At 43.5% G+C, this 21,151-nt stretch overlaps 2 protein-coding genes across 5 annotated transcripts in view; both read right to left on the bottom strand.

Moving 5' to 3' along the window:
* LIMK2 (LIM domain kinase 2) overlaps positions 1-6,423 on the bottom strand; it is a 31,089-nt gene extending 24,666 nt beyond the window's left edge. The window contains exons 1-2 of the mRNA XM_032128185.1: positions 6,360-6,423; positions 3,755-3,854 (exon numbers count right to left, since the gene is read on the bottom strand). Of these exons, the coding sequence (XP_031984076.1) occupies positions 3,755-3,854; positions 6,360-6,375 (116 nt within the window). The 5' untranslated portion in view covers positions 6,376-6,423. The remainder of the gene's footprint in view (positions 1-3,754; positions 3,855-6,359) is intronic.
* A 271-nt stretch (positions 6,424-6,694) lies between these two features.
* On the bottom strand, positions 6,695-21,149 carry RNF185 (ring finger protein 185). Of its 4 annotated transcripts, none has more exons than XM_032128288.1 (7): positions 20,833-20,938; positions 15,237-15,466; positions 13,672-13,690; positions 12,917-13,029; positions 12,339-12,393; positions 10,284-10,401; positions 6,695-9,181 (listed from the first exon to the last, which is right to left on the bottom strand). In XM_032128288.1, the coding sequence occupies exons 2-7, from the start codon at positions 15,416-15,418 to the stop codon at positions 9,084-9,086; spliced, it is 585 nt and encodes a 194-aa protein (XP_031984179.1). In that variant the 5' UTR covers positions 15,419-15,466; positions 20,833-20,938; the 3' UTR covers positions 6,695-9,083. The 4 variants fall into 4 exon arrangements, with proteins under 4 accessions (XP_031984179.1, XP_031984181.1, XP_031984182.1 ...); XM_032128290.1 differs by lacking the exon at positions 20,833-20,938 and adding an exon at positions 20,426-20,676; XM_032128291.1 differs by lacking the exon at positions 20,833-20,938 and adding an exon at positions 20,451-20,676.
* Positions 21,150-21,151: the final 2 nt, after the last annotated feature.

The raw sequence follows: 21,151 nt of genomic DNA, 5'->3' as shown, positions 1-21,151 counted from the left end.
AAGGCCTGTGCCAAAGAGTTTAAACCAACAGCAGTGATCTTAAGTCTAGAAAATACAGTCTGGAGAAAAGGCTAAGTCCACTAAGTCTAGGGTTTCTGCTATCTAGGAGGAACTGATGGAGACACAATCTGCTTTCTGACAGGGGAAGGTTATGTGGATAACAGAAGAGGGGAGAAAGTTTGTTTTTCATGACCATGGCTAGAAGAAATGGATTTAAATTGCAACACGGGATTTCTGAAGATAGTAGACAGAAGGTTCTAACCCTGAGTATAATGAAGTACTAGTGGACAGTCTGGGAGACAAAAACCCTACAGTCACTGGAGTTTGTAAGGTGACCAATTTCTTGATCATCCCTAAGCCACAAAAATTACTTGCTTCAAATATAAGTTGATAGTAGATATACTAAAAATGGAAAACAGATTTATAAAAATACTCTCAGAAATCATCTAGTGTATCCTGCACCCCCAGACCACATTTAATTAGATATAGTCTTCATACAAGTTTGCCTGGCTTGCTTTCCCCTCCCCCTAAATGTAAAAAGAATCAAAGTGATTTACTAAGTTTTGCTAAGAAAAAAAATATTTCTGTAGCACACAAAATATGGCATTCAGTATAGAAAAATCACATCTTTGTAAGACAATCAAATCACTAGAGCTGGGAAATTAGTAGTGCTTCTTTTCTGTTCAGTAGGCTGGAGCTTAGGGCACTCCCTCGATCCACAGATAGCTAATCCAGCGCTCTTCAAACTCCTGATCATTTTTCAGCTTTTAATTAACTGGTTTGGATATAAACTAAATGGTATATTTTAAATCTGCAACTGTAAAATCACCAGTAATCCATCACCTTCTGCTACTTTTGAAGATATACTGTGAACATTTTTTGTGGCTTTGGCTTTTGGTTGAGATTTCTGCAGCAAGCCAGTGTTGCTTGGCTACTTAAATTATTACTAAATTAAATTAGGTTTATTTTATAGACCACAGTACTAGACATGCTCTGTTATTTCATGGTTAGGAAGGAACTGAGCCTCAGCTCTCTTCCTTCCTAAAAAGTGCTTAAGCACCCTGCTACAGTAAGAATTCCTGCCACCATTTCCAATTATTTTCTTTCTATGTATCCATTTTCCACCTGGATGTAGTCTACAGGCTTGTCTTGGGGTGACCTGAATTTGTGGTTTCAAATAGTCAAAACTGGATTTTTTACAAATACCATGTCCTTAGGATAAAGCCATACTGCTATGTCTGGGTCTTCTCATTCCATCCTACTCCAATTCAAATATGCAATATCCCTACAGAAAGTGGGGACTGTCTTTAATTTCATTTGTCATTAACTGCAGAAAAACAAAAACAACAAAAAACACCAAAAATAAACACTGGTAATAATACTTTATTCAAAAGTATAATTCAAGGCATTACCTTCTATTTTCCAATATGGAAAAAAGTTGGACTGAAAACAATAAAAGCAGCAAGCTCTTGGTCAAAAAAAGCTCTTCCAATAATCCCCTGAGGTAAAAGTGATCTAGAGCTAGGAAAAATACAGCTTTTCACTTCTGTCTTTCCCTTTCTTGGTGTAATGTTTGAAGTTCTGTGCAATGCAATTTCCAAATTCAGTCAAACTGTGAAAAGCAGTGACCTTTGAAAGCGTGTGCTGTCTCAACAGAACTCAGAGGCACAGAAGTACATTCAGAGTTAATTCACAACAGACACTGTGACAGAAACATCTAAGAAACTTCCTCAGCCAGATACAACCCATCAGATTCAAGCCTAAGGACCAGCTGGCCAAAGAACGGTTTAAAGTATCCGAGATATACAAACAGGGATTTGCTCTTTCCTCAAGCCACAGCAGGGAAAATGCAGATTTCAGAGACAAAGCTCCTATATACATGCAGTTTGAGGAGGAGGGAAGTGACAAAAACTTAAATCCTCAGAGACGCTCATGTACGTCAGCTCCTGCCAGTGCCAAGCCTGACCAAGAATAAACAGAGCTAACGAGCCTGGACCAGTGCCAATCAGCATTAGAGAAATTATGTGCCAGTCCAGGGAGTCAGCTAATCCACAGGAAGACTGTAAAAAACACTCCACAAGAGCTGCTGGAACTCACAGCTACCAGCTGCCAAAGCCTCCTACACGTAGAGGCTTTTTAAAGTTTGGCTTTGGGATATCAGGCACAAGACTGCTGCTCAGCATGATTTAGGGACAGCAGAAGAAAAGGAGGAACACAGTGCAAACTGGAAACTTGTTTTCATGTACAGTCCTACCCTGGAACTAGGAAAAAGGGAAGGGCAGCTTCCTTTACTGCGGGTTCCAACTGTTCACTGAGCACAACAGCCTCAGTGGGTGCTCAAGCTCACCAAAAGCACACAGCACAAGAAGTGAATCAGCAAATACACAAAGTTACTACACAGCTCGAAGTTGATGTCTTCACTTGTATACAACAAACCAGCCCAGAACCAAAAACCAAACTTCCATTATACAATATAACCTATGAAAACAAATTCTCTGTGAAGTGTCCCAAAAGCAGGATTTGCCTCCAGCTCAGCTGTTCCTCACCTCAACAGCCCCAATAGCAAGAAGCACCAAGACACTTGCAAATCAAGACCCACAAGAGAAATACATTCAATGGCAAGAGAGACAGACTTCCCAGCACACACAGCTTTGGGTTTGGCTACTGGCTCAATCTAGGGAAGCTGAACAACAGGATACTAGACCTTCAGGGAGAAGAAAAAAACAGTATTAAGAAAAGCTGCTTCAGTATAGCTAAACATGAATACTAAAACCAATAGAAATCCAAAATACCGGCATTTGTCATGATATCAAACTGTAATTGTGATTATTAATGTATCATTGTAACAGCATTTTCCAAGTCAACTGAGCCTGCACTGCTTTGGCAGCATGAGATGCTTTCTTTTTTTTAAATTTACCAATAACCACAATTCTCACTTCAACAAAGCTGGGGTATTTTGTTGGGGTTTTTTTTGTTCTTTAAACGAGGACAATAGATCCTTGTTTTGGCACAGAAAACATTCCTCCAAAGCCACACTTTGGCTTCCTTTTCCCCCATTTTCTTTGACAGTATCTAAAACATTAGCCTCCCCGTATTCAAGCCAACATTGAAGCCAGCAGAAGCTGCAGGTACTCAATCCCTCTCAAAAATATAGACCCCTTCAGAAACGTTGATTCTGGAGCATGAAAACTGGACTGAGTATTCATGGAACACCAAAAAGAGGCATCACTCCTACCACCAGGAAAAATCATGGCAGACATCCCTTTTTGTCCTTGCTGACAGCAACATCATCCAACAGATTTCTTAAGTTTATGTGTCTTAAGAGTCTGCAAAGGATAGAAAGCAAAAGGCAAGATCTCTCTCCCTTCCCTCCTCTCTATCAGCACCCTGATAACACCCTTGCACCTACCACATATGGAAAAAGCAACAGGCTGTGCAAATTGCCTGGGCACTACTTTGGAATGCTGCAGAAGACAAACATTCAACCCATGGCTTCTGCCACCACCAGTAAATCAGAGCTTTTATTTGCACTTTATCTGTATCTCATTTGCGTCAGCACAGCCACACTCAGCCAGGCAGTGTCAGCTGCTGTTGGGACTGGATGTCGTCCCTAAGATAGTCCACAAACAAGAGCTCGGAACAGGTCAGGCACAGAGATCACTGCAGGAATTCCCATTCACGTTTGTACTTCACCACCAGGTCCCAACCAGTGGAACAACACAAGGAGGGTTTAACAGGCTAAAGTTTTACCTACCGGAAACAGGAAATGTGCCAAGCTTCATTGACAGTCTTGTGGAGGCGCTGCCCAGCAGCAATGCTGTCCCCACATCCCAGACATCTCCAGACTTCTTCACCTGCATGCAGCAATAAGGTGACAAACAGCAACCAGTTTACACCAGAGAAAACAAAAGATTGTTACACCCTTCATAAAGAACAACCTTAAATTAAGTAATTGACAGGAAAGCCTTCCCACATGGAAAGCTACAGTCTGTAACCCCAGAGTGGAGCTCCCAAATCAAACTCTTGACATCTTATATTTTTTTTGTTTTTCTCCAGACGTGACATCTGCTCCTTCACATTCTGCAAAAGAAAGAAATATGACTTTTCACATAAAACAGCTCAGTTATAGTATAGCTCTGTCAGAGCAGAGATTTCAGGAAGGCAACACTGATCAAGTACAACAATTCCCACAGAGAACCACACTAGGCCAGGAAGCCACATTACTGCTTCCCCCACACCACTGACTCAGCACATAACGTTTGCTCTCATTTGTATAATTAACTGGATTTCCCAGAACTCAAAGAAAGGAAAGGCACACTTTATTCAGTAGAGAACAACTAGACTACCAGGAAGGAATTACACTCTTGAATGAATATTCCCATAGAGACTGTACAGCCAACACCAGACTACTGTCAGACTTTGGAAGAGGGAGTGATGCTACTGGCCTATTGCCCTTTCAGAAAATACTTATAATAGTTATAATAGAGCTATAATAGTTTCTGCTAGAACTGCCAGAAAGCCCCAGAGAGAGCTGGTTACTTAGATGCAAGCAAGCTAGGAAAACAGAATGAAAGCTTGTGCACAAAGAACATTTGGCACACAGATAAATGCTATCCAAAATCCCAAGGGCAATGTAGGCATACTAAAGAGTCAAGAATCTCAGCACAGGATGGCACAAGATATGTGCCACAGAGCTGAGCAGATCTCAAACCTGTTTCTTCCTGCTACCAAAAGTTTGCTTGCAGTAAGGCTGCATAAAGAAAAAGGTGCACTTAAGAGAAGGAAAACCACAAACCACGGACTTCCATTTTCCAAAGAACGTTACAACTTGGTAGTTGCTTAGGCAAGCTGATACCACGGTTAAGTTCCTTGAAGCTACACAAAACAGAAGGCATAAGCCTTCTATGCACCTTTACCCCACTGTGTAGGTCAATGACAATGTTTAAAATTAACCAAGGTGAAGACCTTGCGCTTTTTATATGAATGACTATTTCAGGGAATAAAACACTTGCTGCTCAGCCACAAGCACCACTGTCACCAGCTGACCAGCAGTACTCAGATAGGTTTCCATGCAAACTATAGGGCTCAAAGGGTTCCTTCAAATGTGACACAATGGTGTAAGTTGCTGCTTTAGTTCCCAAGTGTGCATCAGCTCCACACTTGAAGCACCTGCCTCTGTGCCCTCCTGCTAATCCAGAACACCAAGAACTCCACCTGAGCTCAGAACTGCACGGCAGAGTAAGGGTTGGGAGAACCTTGGAAAAACCTGACCCTACCCGTGTTGTTCTATAAAGCAAATGGCTTTTCAGCACATCAAACGGGCTTGGGAATAAAAGGCAAAGCTACGTGTGCCTGTGCCTCCGTGCACAGGCAGCCAACGCTCTCCTCTCCAAGCAGAGCAAGCCCTGGAAGTCAGCTGAACTTCTGAAATAGCTGCAGGCCAAAACCACCTGCAAACCAAACATTCTGCAGCTCCATCCCCTCTCATTCAGTGTCATCAGCACAAGACACACGTGTCAAAATGGTCTGTGGATCCTCCTAAAGACATTTAAAGACTAACGACTACACCACAGCCGACTAAAAGCAACATTTTCCTCCCCAGCCATCTTACAGAATATGACCCATCAGCTCCCAAACTCCACAAAGCAGTCACCTACTCTCAGCTGTAGTGCTACATCTGTTTAAATGTACCCAGGAAGGCTGATTAGCCCACGAACGGAAACGAACAGTCTCAATCCAACAAAAATTGCTTCAGTATGCAGGAGAAACGACGGAAATGAACAAAACAGAGCAGGAAATAGTGCGAAGGAAAAGCAAATGGACATAATCCATGTAACAGGTCTGTCGAGTTCCCTAGGACGGGAGGAATGTGTCAGAGACGGCCAGCGAGGGGCAGCCGCAGGGGCCCCGGCGGGCACCGGCCGAACTTCGGGGGCACCGCAGGACCTCGAGGAGGACAACGGGGACACGGTGCGTGGCACCGGCGGGCCGCGCGGGCACCAGGCTGCGGCCACCTCGGGGCGGGGCGCGCCTCATCACCCGCCACCCTCCCGCGAACCTGATTGCACAGCGGCCCCGGAGACCCGCCGGGAACCCCCCGGGCCACGCGTGTGGCCGCGGGCCGGCTTCAGAATGCTCCCCAGCCAGGGGCTGACATCCGGCCGGGGCGCGGGCTCGCTCAGGAGGCAGCGGCCCCGTCGAGCCCCGCAGGGGCCGCCCCGCAACACCGCCGATGCACCGGCGGCCGCATAAGGGCGGTGCGGCCGACGGGAGCCACGGCCTCGCGTACGCGCACCCGCCCCGCGGTGGCGGAAGACGGCTCCTCCCGCGGAGGCGCGGCTGGCGCGGCCCGAGCTCACCTGGCAGCGCCTCCATCCCGCGCCCGCCGCCCGCGCGACGCCAGCGGGTCCCGCCGCACCTGGGCCCGCCTCCCCGCGGCCCCGCGCCGGCCCCCGCCCCGCCGCGGGCCAATCGGCATCCTCTCCTCCCCGCACCCGCCAATGCCCGCGCTGCCCCGCCCCGGCCGCCCCGCCCTTTCCGCGCCGGGGGCCAGTGGCAGCGCCGGCCCGCCCGCAGCCCCGCCCCGCACGTGCCACAGCGGCCGCGGGCCCGGGCGGGCCCCGCCGCTCCCGCTCCCGGACTGGCCCCGCGCTCCCGGCCCCGAGGCAGCGCAAAGGAACGGCGGCGCACTTCGGTCAATGTAAAACCATTTTTTAATTCTAAATCACTTTCACAACAGTGAAAATTAGTGAGGAGGAACGATAACGCACTAGCCGAGCCGTCCGGGCCGTGTGCGGTCGGGTTGCGGGGAAGGGATACATACAAAAGCACACCAGGGAAAGGGGGAACCAAGCGTTAACACTTTCAGACTATTTCATCCTTGAATTGCCGGAAAATAAGAGCTCTCAGTCATGTTTCTGCAGCCTTCTCTAAATCCACTATCTCTCACTCATAGATGGAACCCCCCGGATCCATTAAAATTCTGTATTTTAAAATGTATTACTTAAATACGTTTCAGTACCTCTTGAATCTATTGCAGTCATTTCTCTATCCTCTTCATGGGATAAAGGCTTCAAAGGGATACCTTTCTCCTCCCCGCATAACTTCTCAGCATCGAGTTTCTCCATACAAAAAGAAGGAATCCATCTCTTACTATCACATGAACCTTCCCTTCCCATCAGCAGGTGGTGCTGACTGCGCAGGAGACGAACCCAAAGCTGCGACATTGTAGGACAAACAAACAAAAACAGCCTTTCTCCTGGGAAGGGCCCCAGCTGCCAAGTTATGAACTTGAGAAGAACTGTATGCCAAAGTTCAGCTTCTCAGAAGTGTTGCACAACAAAAGTTGAAGCACCACCTCAACTATAAATAGTTGAGCAATAATATATCCTGTCTGATTATCATCGAGTCAGGTATAAATCTGACGTGACAAAATACTGCAGAAGCTTTGCAACATTCTACTTGCCAGATGGAATTTTGGAGGTAGGCAAGTTAAACTTCAGTCATCCTCTGTCTTGACACTAAAAGTGAACAGTTTATAATTACATAAATAAACTTCTACAGCAAGTAATTAAAGGTGTCCTGCTCAGGAAACTCTTCCATACACTAAAAAAATCCAAGCTATTGAAACAAAGTTTCTATTAATTGATTTGTTTGTCAGTTTTCTGTCTACTGCCAGGGAAGTAACAACATTCATCTTGCAGGAAATCATTAGGAGCAACCTGATTCAAAATAAAAACAGTAAGAGAAAAAAAAATGGAATTGCCTAGTTGGAGAAATACGAACTGTTCATCTCACTAGGGAATCTCTCGTATCTGTTTCAAAGGAATCTACACAAATACATCAGGAGTACTCTTTAAAGCTGAAAACCCAACAGGATTCCAAAGTGCCTACAGAGTGCTCACCTTCTGAAATATCCCCTCAGTGCATTAATGGTTGTGGTCTCCTCCAGCACTTTAAATTAAAATCTTTGGTAGATACTGCAGAGACTCTTGCGCTGTAGCTGTTCTGCTGTGGCACAGGAGAAGATCTTCGTGCACCTGCAGAGAGAAGGTCTTCCAAATGTTCCCTACTGGGCATGTGCTGGCAAAGGCAGGATCTCTTTTCTCCTGTGTAATTTTACAGTATGACAAGTTTAACCTCAAAACTCATGTAAAGATGCCTTTTGTTCCTCTCCCCAAATGAGCTGATCTCAGATCTGTAATAGGATTTTATTTGGAGTACACGACCTTGTGTAGAAAGTCTCAAAGCCTTGGGAAGAATAAATGTCGCTACAGCGATGAGGTTGTGAGGGGATTATCCATGAGTGCAGCCACAGGTGCTGCACAGAGCCCAGGAAGATAACACTGCTTGTCAGTGAGGAACTGGGCTGGGTCCAGCAGCCCCACCTGGCTCCACAGCCAGAGAATCTTCCAGTGTCTGGCTCCAGCATGCTCGGGCTTTAAAAAATTGCAGCATGAATTTGTATCCCTTCTTCTAACAGCCATAAGAACCATCAGGAAGGGTTTTCCATCACACCGGGAAATAACAGCAGGAAAAGAAACCAGTCTCCAGACCTGGTTCCATTTGCATCACGTGCTGTGCCCCAGAGAGTCTCAACAGTGATGCAGATGATTTCCTGGGGAAGGTCGGATGTTGATGAAGACATTAAATAACATCTGCAGCTCTGGCAGATCCATCGTGGTTGCAAAGCAGGAGATACTGGTCATACTGGAGAAGTTTCCTTACCTGCCCAGTCTCCCTTGGCATAACTGCCTGTCCCACAGACCTGGTGTCACTGACTGGCACAGGATTTCAAAGCAGCACTCCCTTTCAGAGTGCAGCTCAACACTAGGCCCGTGGTTTGTGGAAGGAACCTATTGTACAAGGTATCCAAGCTGAAATACACTTTTTAACCAATGTTTTAATTTCCAACTCTGGTGCAAAATGTGAGATTCCTCATTGTGCTGTGGTACCACCAATTCCAGAAGCCCATAGTTAGCTATGGAACCAGACACCAAGATGTTTAAAATGGGATGGGGATGCAGTTTGTAACTGTTTCAGTGGCCTTGTTGGTCATGAATATATAGAATAATGGAAAAGACTTATGCAATCAACAGCCAGAACATTATCACCAGTGCCACAAACAGGAAAAGGCGGGAAAGGAACTGCTCATCCACATATTGAGGAGTCCCTGGAACAGCTGGAAAACAGGAAGTAAAAAAAACGAACAACAGTTCAGTTCCTTCCTCTTCTCTGGGATTGTGTATATTTTGAATATAGTATATTCATACATTGAAAAATATGCAAAGAATCTCCTTGGTGAGAAAGTTGCTATTTCCTACCCTCAGCCTGGCTAGCTGCATGGGAAGATGACAAGGAAGGTAAGTGTCAGGTCTCTGAAGCAGGACTCCTTAGCTCAGTCCCACCCCCAACAGATTTTCAGGGGACACTGAACTATTGTTAATAGGGAAGATAATTTGACCCAAGGACAGCACAGGACCATGGCAACACTGGTGTGACATGTGAAGAATGAATTTGCTCCTCATAATTCCTGTGCCATATGGTCAGGCATAACCTTTCACAGAGTAAGTTCAGAAAACCCTGGGCAGTCGGTGCTCTTGTTCAAAACAGATTCAGTTTGTCTACAGTGAAGGTGGGGAGGACGTTCTCTAGGGATTGCTTAATTGTTAGAGAGCAAGGTCACCACTTGGAGTAACCCAACTGCTTTTCATTAATCAAAAATGTGAAGTAATTTCACTGGAATGTTACTTCTTGTGGAATACGGATGATGGTCTCAGAGACAAATTTCAGAAAAATTAACAACCTTTGCATTCATTATTTTGCGGTACAGAGCACCAGTTGAAATTTTTCTGTCTCATCTTTCAGGAAATGGTCCCTTCCTGCTGTTTTTAAAATCTGGGTCTCCTTCATACACCCCTAGTGATTCCTTTTTATCATTATTATTAGAAAGTCTAGTCCAATTTGTCTCGTTTTTCAGAAGGAGACTGCTGGTGTACCAGAGGAGACATCTGAATTAAAGGAGAGTAGTCTCCAGTGCCACTGTTTCTCTCCAGAGTCACTGGTCTCCCAGGAGCGCCTTCAGGAAACTATATGGAAGTGACAAACTTGCTTCTTTTATAAGCCTGTGTACAAAACGTGTCAGCCACAGACCATGTTCTCTACTGAGTGTTTGCTCTATTTTGTGTTTCTATTGACAACAATGCTAACCTGTCATTTAGCAGGTTATTTAAGAGTTTGTAAAATGTGTGTTTATGACAGGACAGGAGAAGGCTCTGTGGTACCTGGAGGAGGTCGCCCATCATTTATGTTGAAGGCTGTTGCAAATATACCAAAGGGAAATGCCCCAATTCCAAATGACATCTGGAAGCCACCATCGCCAAACCCAAAGCCCTGGAATCCCTGCAGAGAACAAAGAACAGAAGACAAAAAAGGTACCAATCACTTAAACCCTATTTCAGAGTATTTTGTGGAAGTGCAGACACTTCCTCTCGCTGGTTTTCCTATGGCTAAAGGAGGGCCCTGCTGTCTGGCAACTTTCTATCTGACATACTTTTGTAAATATTCCCTTAGTTCTCCTGGGTTTAAAATGTAAATTTGCCAAGCAACACAAAGGTTTGAGAAGATGAAAACTAGCAACTGCAGTTCTTGTTTGAGGGCCACAAATTAACAAAAGTGTTTCTGTAACCTTTCTCAACCTAAAGTAGTAGATATCTGCCAATATATCAAAATCAACAGAAAGAATTCTATTCAGAATGTCTTAACAATGTATTGCGTGCTAACGGCTGTTAGCCATGTAACTAAAAATGTACTTTAAAATAATCTAAATTGATTTTTGTGATACATGTGCATCATTTAAACACTCAGTGAAATGATAAATTGCCAGTGGGATGCATAGAGCATTTGAAGAAAAAGCACCCAAAAAAATTTACCAGGGGGACTCAGATTAAGGTGGCAAAATCACCTGGGGCAGGAATGCAAGACATAAGGAAAGGAGGAAAAGAGGAAGTTACAATGCAATAACACTGACCCCATGGGATCCAGACTAAAATACCACATCAAGTCAAAAGATAAGTCTTCTGAATCGAGATGAATCCTGCTCTGCAGAAGCAGTGTGCTGTTTGAGAACTGACCGTGTGTGTGTGAATCTAAGGGCTTGTGCCATGTCTAAGAGCTGTGGAGAGCCCACAGTTCTGTAATGCAGTGATCTGTCCTCTCAGAATTAAAACAGTGATACCAGCTATGAAAGACCCTCTGGTTTATCGCCACCAACAATTGGGAGGACAAAGATGATTTTACACATATAATAAAAGTCAAACATTTCTGGGTTGAGCCTTGATTTGAGGAGTTGGTCTTTTGATTATTCTCAAGCATTTTGCCACTAACTCTGAGGGACAGCAAAGCTCTCTGTGTGGCAGGTACCAGGTTCTGTAGAGAAGAGGGGAGCAGCATCACTACTGTCCTGCCTTCATACCCCATCCCTCTGATTTACAGCAGCACCAGCTGAAAAGTTCAAACAAGGTACAGGAGCTGCTTTAATAAGGCAGCAATGCCCTAGTGAAAGAGAACAGCTGAGCTCCCAATACATTCAATACAGAAATGCACCTTAATCACACCCAGCACAGTTGTTTGCTTGAAGCATGAGGGAGACAATCCTCTCCAAGGACCCCAAACTGAGTTACACAGAAATGTGCCATTGTTTCATCAGGTCATGCTCACTGCCATCGTGCTGAAGAACACTGGGGTCCTACCGCCTACTCCCATGTCTGCTCCATCTGTGCCAGCTGCTGTTTACATTCACCCTATGTAATCTCCTCAACAAAACCACAGATCCCTCTTCAAGTTAACATGTATCCAATAGACATCAACTTTCTCTTGCTTTTAATGCCACGGTACAGTAACATCCCATAGAAATGAGAGAAGCAGATGTCAGTGTAAAAAACCTAAATTCATACATGGATTACGTATTTCAATGACACATATATCTTGACAGAAATACCCTTCCACAAAGAATTTTCAAAGCAAAGTGTTCCTTGTATTTAAACATGGAGAACAATCAAGTATGAAGAGCATTTCCAGTGATACCACACTGGTTTGTGTTCATGAAGCATGAGCCAAGCTGGCCTGTTCTTTGGGATGCTAAAGAGTACCATAGGAATGGAGCTTTCTGCCACACCACAGCTATCAATGATTCACGAACAACCAACTGAGGAAGGGCAGGATGTATAAGCTGCAGTATCCTCATGCAGGATCTCTCACACGCATTATGTTGTCGAGGATGAATAAAAACCACTATCAATAAAAACAACTAAACTGCTTGAGCTTGTTTGAACACTTACCCCTCTGTTCTCTGGTTCAGGTCTCTGTCCTTGGGGTCGTGGTGGAGTTTTCTCTCTGCAGGAAGTTGTGAAATTAGCTCAAGTGCAAGGACATGTGACAACAGTATCTGCAGTAGCCTGGCTAATAATGCAGAACAACCATAAAACAGTCTCCTGGGGCCATCCAGCAGAGCTGGAGCAGTGTGTGAGAGAGCCAACCATGCAGCTTTGGACCTTCAGCTGCACATCACTGAATTAATGCTGCACTTTTGAATAACAAAAGCCCATTGCAAAGGCTAAAAACTGAGGACATGAACATTTAATATAAGCTTCTCCGGTCAGATAACAATCATTGCAACCTGCCACTTGTAACTGATAATTAACACTTGATTTAAATTGAAATGAACTGCCAGTTGAACAAGAAATGTGTGCAAATGCAGGCCCTGGAAAAGCCAGAAATATTTGGTAGAAATATCAGATCTATGTCTTTTGACAAAATATTTAAAACTGTGAATTCAACACTTTAACAGTTTAATCTTAAGACCCTAAAGTTTCATCTTTAATTTTCAAATAAAAATAGTTGCATTTAGGTTTCTTACCTGGGGTCCTGTTGCCCAGTGCTACCTCTTCCATAGAGAGGAATAACTTTATCTCGACTGATTCCTGCTTTGCATACAGGACACACTTGTCTGTTTGGCCTGGTCTCTAGCCACTAAAAGAAAAGAAATTATAAGAAAACTAGTAAAATACCACGAAAACAACTATGCAAACCTCACTTGCAGCCAGGCAGAAAGACTTCAGCAATTTCTCACAAAGGTCTGGAACGAAATATTTTAGTAAGTGCCAAGTACTCCCCAAAGTGGAGTTGGCATTCTGGCTGTTGTTCTGGCAGGATCAACCTGCTAATGTGTACATATTCAGATCTGCACTGGAGTAAAATAAGAAATAAAGAGTACCAGTAGTCCTGCATAGGCCAAGGGTTAGTGCAGATACTCTCCTATCATCCACCTTCTCTATAATGGTACCACAATGTAAAACAGTACATATGCAAAGAGAAGTACACTCAGCACTTAAAACTGCAAACTAAACCTTGCAAGCTCCAACAGTAATTGTACCAGTGGAATTACTCAGGGTTTAAGAAACTCAAAAGTGGGAGGCAAGTGGAAGAGAATTTAAGTTTTCTTGTTGCTCAAAGAGCAGACTGCAAGGTGTTGCACATGAAGCTGCATGAACAGGTTGTGCTTGCCCTGGAGAGAAAAGCACACTTGAAAAGAAGGGGATACTCCAGAGAACCAAGGGCTTTATTGAGCAATAGCAGCTGATGAAAGACAAAGTAAAAGGAAACCTGTCTTACCTGATGTAAACAAGGCCAACTGTGAGCATTCCCAGGACAATTTGTTCACAGAGCAGAAAAAAAAGAGGAAAATAGCATTAGTTACTGAACTTGATATGACAAATGTGCAGTGTACAGGGATAGTGCAGCTTGGTGACAACGGACTCCTGGAATCCAGCTGGGCCAGTTCTACAGCCTCCCATTATTTTTGAAAGCACAGCCCAAGACTGATCTCCACTGTTTTTTTTTCAGGTTACACAATTTAAATTGCTAATATGGTTCTGTGCATCTCCCATTCCTGGGTCCTCATCCATACCAAAGGCCCAGACAGAGGCTGCATTAATCTTAGGGTTTATTGTACAAATTTTCTCTTCTGATACCATGAAAAGATATCCCTGAGCCAAGATGCAAGTAAGCAAGACGTCAGTAATGAGACTTTAGGATCTTAAAAGATTGAGCTGGAACATCAGCCACATTCACAGAATCATGGAATAACTCGGGCTGGAGGGTACCTCAGGTAGCCTCTAGTCCAACCTTATGCTCAGAGCAGGGTCAGCTATTGTGATCAGACTCAGTCGCTCAGGGCAGAGAAATTCCCATTATACAGATTAAATTACTATGGCAAATTAAAAAAAAGGTCAAAGACAAGCAAGCTACAAGATAAAACTGCTAATAAGCCATCTGCTTTCAAAATGGTCTCAACAACGCCATTCAGACAAGACACCTGGTATTTTCAAGGTTCCATTCTTCCAAATCCTTTTGTGCAATAATTTAATCTTATTTTATCTTAACAAGCCCTCAGCCAGTAATTTTCCATCTCCTCAAATAAAAATCTGGATTTTCAGATGTTACGTATGTTTACACAGGAGAAAAGCACTTTCAGGCCTCATTTTATTAAAGATTTAGCCCACTGTGTAAAATAAACCCCAACCCCCCCGACATTTGGCCATGTCAATCTTTAACTTCTTAATATTCAAGAAAGGTTATATTCAAACCAGGTTACTCACATCAGAAATGATGCACATGTATTATGTCTGTGCTGTACATTACTTCCAAGTCAAATTAAAGAACTGAAAAGTTCCTAGCACAAGTGCAATATCATGGGAAAAGAGAAATAGCCCACATATAAAAGCTTATTGCCTATTTTTTTCTTTTTTTATGGTTTCAAAGGAAAAAAAGAGCAAGCTTGTAGGAGAAACTACAGTTTGGCCTTCAGAACCTAGATTCATATCCAGGTTTAGGTATGTAGAGGTTAGAAAGGAATTTAGGTCTAAAGAAGATATCTATGCTAGGCCAGACAGGACAAATAAAATAACACACGTAAACAAACAGTATCAATGAGCACTGAACTGTCTGTGTCGGGCTGCTTGTTTGTTTACTTTTACACAATAATCCAGAAGTACAGAGAGTTTAAGACACAGGAAACCTGCTCCCTGGAACACAAGCAAAGAAAAACAGCTGAGGAGCAAATCCAAGCTTCTCCTAAACCAAACCCATGGTCCCTCCTCTAGAATTATAAGCATCACTGGTTTTTATGGGATCCGATAGATGGTGTTCTGGCTGATGTGTGGGGCTGGAGCACTTACCAGAAGAGGTGCCCACACAAGCTGATAACTGCATCCTTGGCAGTATCCAAACAGATGTTACATTCAAAAGTGTTGTCCTGATTAGTGTTGTCCCCAGAACCATTACTGCTACTGCTGCCACTGGTCCCTCCAGTACTGGAGTTCTTTGTTGATGCAGAAGTCGTGGGTCCTTTGCTTGCCATCCTCAAGAACTACCCAGACAAGGTCAAGAAAATTTTCCTGTTGGAATCCTAGCAGTGAGAAAGGGAAAAAAACAAACAAACCCAAAAAACTTCTTGGCATTTTAACACTGCATTCTGGTCCCATTCCAAACTGGTAGTGATTTATCTAAGAAGCTCTTGAATCCTGTTGTTGATGGTTTTAGTTTAACGTAGCCAAGGGGGATCTTTTTTTAGAAACTAAGCTACTTTACAGTCCCATAGTATGACCTGGCTGATGTGTGACCTGTATTTTACTGTTACTGATAAACATCCACAGCCAAAACAACCCCCCTGCATTTTCTCATAAATGCCATTTGCTGTAAGGAGAATGAGCTCACCTAGTTATATATGCTCTTCCAAATTCAACACAGCTTATAACTGACAGTGTAGTCTGAAGCAGAATTTAATAATGAATTCACAGTTTGAACAGACTGACAATGCAGAGTTTTAAGTTCAGTGTTCATTCGTTTGGAATATTAATGATAATAACGGCAAGCAAAGGCGGCTTAGAACTTGAATTGTCTTCTGAGCAGTATATTGCTGCTATCACAGCAGTGTTGATAATGACTATCAAACATTCCTAGTACTTCCAAACATTTCTAATCTAGTAGTAAGGTAGTAATGCAGAAGTATTAAAAATTTTACCTTAATATGCTTTAATTTTTTTTCCATGCTTTCACCTCTCATTAACATAATAATATTTACCAAAGAACAGCATTTATTTTATTTCAGTAGCAACAACCTCTACAGCATAATTCCTTGATATGTGAATTCCACAGTACCTAAAGCTTTGAGACTCAGCACAAAGCATTAACATTTCCAGAAACACTTTTACCACTACAAGATTTTTAATCCAAGAACTAAGAGAGTTTCAGTGGCTACAGAAATTAATTCACTAAAACAAAAATGTTTAAAATATTCCACTGTGCTTTTCATTAAACTCTGATATCATGTTGATGCTGCAGGAACAGGAATACTTAGATAAAGCCGTGAGAAACAAACAGGTGATTATCTGAATGTTCTGCATGTGTACAAACAGTGAAGCATTTTCAAAGGGCAACCTGAATTTTTCAGAAGGTTATTTCTTTGCAAACTTACCCCCCAAGCATTAAAGGCTTTTCTTAGTGTTGCCTCTTTGTAGCAGAGCTGCAGCACAGGTGCAGGGCAGCAAACTAAAGCCTCAGGATCTTCAGCTGTTATTGCCAACAGCTTTTTTCATACAATACAATTCCACTGCACAGTCAGGAAAGCATCACACTCAAGCCTTGTAAAGTATTGCAGCAAAGACTCAGTTACAGTAGGTAAAATCTATTTCTGCAGAGCTTTTTCACTCAGTTACATCATTTTGCACAGTGTCCCAGAAGGGCAGATTTGTATTCACAGATGCTGCACTTCAACATACACTGCTTTCAGCAGTGCTGACTCTCAGCATTTCACACCATGACTCCATTTACACTCAGTTCATTGTACAAAATTAAAATCCATGTTAGATCAAGGCAGATGGAAATGCTGCCAACCCATAAACTATAAGCCAAAGACACTTGGATTTTACACACATCCTTACAACCAGAATCTTCAGCCTGTCTTGCTCAGTAGTTTAAGTGAAAACTTATCAACTTGGACCTATATATATTATTATAAAAATTGAGAAAACCTCCTTAAAACTAAGGAGTCCAACACACTGTAAAAAATAGAGCATCCCTTTATGGAATGGTCACAAGAAACATCTGGCTCATATCTTGACATATAAAACAATGAAAGGATGTGTACAAGAGGCAAATAAATAAATTCTGTGTCCCTAATACCAATGTGGAAAAAAAGTTCCTTTTTCCAAATTAAGTTCCATATATTAACACAATGAATCTGGAGACCTGTCAAAAAGATAAAACCTGTATCTCCACAAAAACTTACTGAAAAAACCCCCTCAGTTTTTAGTAACTACAATGAATAAATAAAATGTTATGAAGAAGGATGACAGAGAAATATCAGAAATGAAATGGAAACAAGATGGCTGAGATAGAAGAAAGATTAAAATGACATAATGCAACAGGCACTGAATCTCCTCTTCTAGAAGAGGGTCATTCCTTAATCCGTACTGGGGACCCTCCCCTAAGTAGTTTTACATGGGCTGATGAGGCCCAGTGACCTATTAGGATATAACCAATTTAAAATATCAAAAATATAGCAAAACACAACAGTAAAAATAATAAATTTTATTCTGAAAAGCCTTCTCAAACATTTGTTCTTGTCCCTGGAATATCATTTAACATAACTGAGTCTGTAACAAGTGCTGCTGGACTCTGTACATCTGCACATATACAAAGAAGCAAACATGAAACAACTTCCAGTGGCTAAATTTACATTTGATAATCATACATTGTGTTGCTTTTGAGTGTACTCTGAATCCTAAAGTATGAATTCAACTGCAAATGGAACTTGTTCTGAGTGTAGAATGAGCCCAAAATTGAACAGTCACTCAAACTACTTAAACTCTGAGACAAAACTCTCTAGGGAAAAAAACCCAACAAACCATAAGAAAATCACAAACTAAAAAAAACAACAACTAACACAACAGGTCAAACTAATCCCATTTTCATGTCACCTTAGAGTTTGGGAGGAAGACTGTGAGTACACTGGGGTAGAACATGACTTCTGGGGTTAAGTAAACGCAATCGAGGGATGCCAGTCAAGGTTTGCCACATCCTTGTCCTTTATATCAGGTCTCCAAATCAACCCTAGAGGGATGATGGGCAGCAAACAAAACAAGGGAAAGGGTACAAAATTCAGCTGACGCCTAACTGCAGGGATTCAGAGATCTTGTCTTTTTCTTACTTCTTTGCTCTCTACATAATTACAGGAAAACAGTATCTTTGTTTCATAAAAGCCATCTAGATTAGCTGTTTATTTCCTTTAAACTACGATCCCTATGTTACATCCCAACAGGTTGTTCTGAAAATGACTGACATTTACTGCATCCAAGAATCAAGAGTGGCAGCAGATGAATGGTTAAGGAGCAAGGAACTCATTTGCAAGTAGGCTTCCTAAATAAATACAGAAATCTGGTGGAGCGTGAACACATGGAAGTGGAAATACATGAGAGGGTGAAGCTCTAAAAGGCAGACTGGGACCTGAATGTGTCATGATAGCAGAGAGCACAGGAGGTCCACGACAGAAGTAAGTGCAGGGGACTAGGGATGTCCATGTACTCGGTGTAAATACTGGGTATAGATCTCTCTAACAGCCAGTAAGAAAGACATTTTCCTCTAATACTTTAAAAACCTAATCTATAAATCTACTGGGAGCAACTGCACACCAGGAGAGCACAAGCTGAGTGGCTACTGTCAAAGATCACACTTTTGAACTCAGCAAATGACAATGACAGCATTTGCCAAAGTACACTGGTCCAATCCTAAAAATACAGGAAAAACACTACAAGGCAGACTAGAAGAGTTTTCACCGCAAGTTAAAGTACACAAAAAAAATCTGCTGGAAACAGCAGGTGAACATTAATTCAACCTGAGAAAGGCAGAGAGGGAATATTAATTAGAAGCTAATGTCACCTATACAAAACAGTCCTGGAATACATGTTCACAGCATGATGTTAGGATGGCTCAAATATTTAATTTTTTTCATGAACAATGAGAAAAAGTTCTGGTGAGGATATAGAAGTCTGGCTAGCTTATTAACAAAACCCAAAGTTTGTTCCTTTTTACCGTAACGATGAAATACAAAAAACAGCATTTTTGGATGCAAATTCCACTGGAAAGACCCTTTTCCATATGTCTTTCCTAATGAATCTTATTTTAGCTGAGATTACTGAAATTGAAATAATCCAAATCTAGTTTGTTTACAAAACAAGTTCTGATTTAGTCCCTGAACCTTCTGCAGTTTAAATCAAAAATACTTGTCCATGTATTTTTCTTATCACTAAGGTGACAGTGTCATTTTCTGACACTTAAAAAATTTTAGAAAATGAATATTAACATCAAAAATTCTATCTAAATCTAAAACTACTACTCAGAGTTTATATTAATATGCCGACTCATAAGTTTAACAACAAACTGATACTTAACATACTACAATTGCCTGGGTTTCAAGTACAACAACCAAGTAACCTTAGCTGAAAATTGCTGACAGTGCCTAGAAGAAAGTGCAGTGACTTCTTGACAGTCAATTTAGGTATTCTTAACAAACGCATGACTGTCCTGCTGTTAATCATTAAATACGTATTTATCTCTCACTACCTTTTTACTCTTTTCTGTCCTCCAAACATGTTACAGTTTAACTCCTTGGAAACATTTCTCGAGTTCATCTTTTCACTTCCTGTAACCTATACAGCGTTAGGCACCTGCTTTTTAACATTACGATAAGGTGGTCCCAAAACATGAATTCATATGATCACTTGCTCTCGCAAAACCAGGCATTTCCCTTCCAGTCCAACGTGCCCTTGCTTGGCCTCGTTTCATTAACTGGGATTCTGCAATGCACATCTGTGTTATAGTCAGTGCTTCCAGGGTAAGAGCTCAGCAGAAGGGCTGTTTCAGGAACACTAAGGAGTCCACGTACCTTGCAAATGCAAACAGTAAAAACGCTTAGGTGATTAAAGTAATTACTTTTTTATCCATTCCATAAAGGTTTAATATAGACGCCAAGAAAAATCTTTCAACAAAGATTTTATCCTCTTACCTCACAAAGTCCAAAGGAAAGAAAACCAAACACGCAAAAAAGCCAACAAATAAACAAACAAAAAACCAAAACAACAAACAAACACACCAAAGAGAACTGCTATAACCAGCTGGGTAACGCTGCCCGAGCGTTCTCCTGGTTTGCAGTGCCGCGTGAGACAGACGTGTCTGGCTAACCCAGGTTAGCAGCAAAACGTGAAAATATCAAATACAACAGTTATTATTTACAACAGAGGAGATTTAAGGCGCAACAAGCGAGTCTTAATATATGAATAATTCTCAAAATATAAGTAATGTCATATACCAGCAGCTGACGCCTCGCGACATACCCAGAGCCAGACCCATGTATCGCGACAGAGGCGCCGCTCTCGGCAGCGGGTGCGGCCCTGCACAGAGCAACACCGAGCACCTACGGCTCCTAGGACGGGGCTTTCGGAGGGAAAACCCCGCCGGCAGCTCCGGGCCGCGGGCTGGAGCTCCCGCCGGAGACACCACGGCCGCGGTTCCAGAGGCACCGAGCGAGGCCGGGGGTCCCGCGGCGCCCCCGCCCCGCTCATTTGGAGCAGGCGCAGGAGGCTCCGGCCTCCCAGCGCCCGGGCACGGCCCTGCCCTGCTCGGCTCGGCCTCGGAGCCGCCGCCCGGGCCCGGCTGCCGCTGCCCCCACCACCACCCCCCCCCCCTCCCCGCCCGGCCCGGCCCTGCTCTGCTCACCGGCGGGTCCGAGCTCCCCGCAGCACCCGCGCCGAGCCACCGCTCCGCCGGGCCCCGTCACCTGACCGCCCGGAAGCGCGGCCCGCGGAAGGGACCGGCCCCCGCCCCACCGACAGCGGCTCCGCGAACCGGCGTGGCGGCTCGGGGGGGTCGCTGCCTGGCGGGTGTCGCTGCCTGGCGGCCCCCCTCACCCGGGCCCCACGCAGAGTCCGCGGTCGCTCGTTACCTCGGGCTCCGGGGCGAACGGCCGGGGCTGCTCCGCACCTGCTCGGCCCCCGCCGCGATCCCCGCGGCCGCAGCTCTGCGGGTGTGTGCGGCT

Source organism: Corvus moneduloides, chromosome 18, assembly GCF_009650955.1.
Source record: "Corvus moneduloides isolate bCorMon1 chromosome 18, bCorMon1.pri, whole genome shotgun sequence".
NCBI lineage: Eukaryota > Metazoa > Chordata > Aves > Passeriformes > Corvidae > Corvus > Corvus moneduloides.
Note: the sequence above shows the minus strand (reverse complement) of the source record. Positions and strands in the feature narration are given on the sequence as shown.

Excerpts from the sequence above, each read along its gene's own strand:
- RNF185 (XM_032128289.1), bottom strand. The coding sequence starts at position 15,418 with ATGGCAAGCAAAGGACCCACGACTTCTGCATCAACAAAGAACTCCAGT. Across the intron at positions 12,394-12,916 it reads ACTGGGCAACAGGACCCCAG|AGAGAAAACTCCACCACGAC; the intron begins GTAAGAAACCTA and ends AACTTCCTGCAG. Across the intron at positions 10,402-12,338 it reads CTGAACCAGAGAACAGAGGG|GGATTCCAGGGCTTTGGGTT; the intron begins GTAAGTGTTCAA and ends TGTTCTCTGCAG.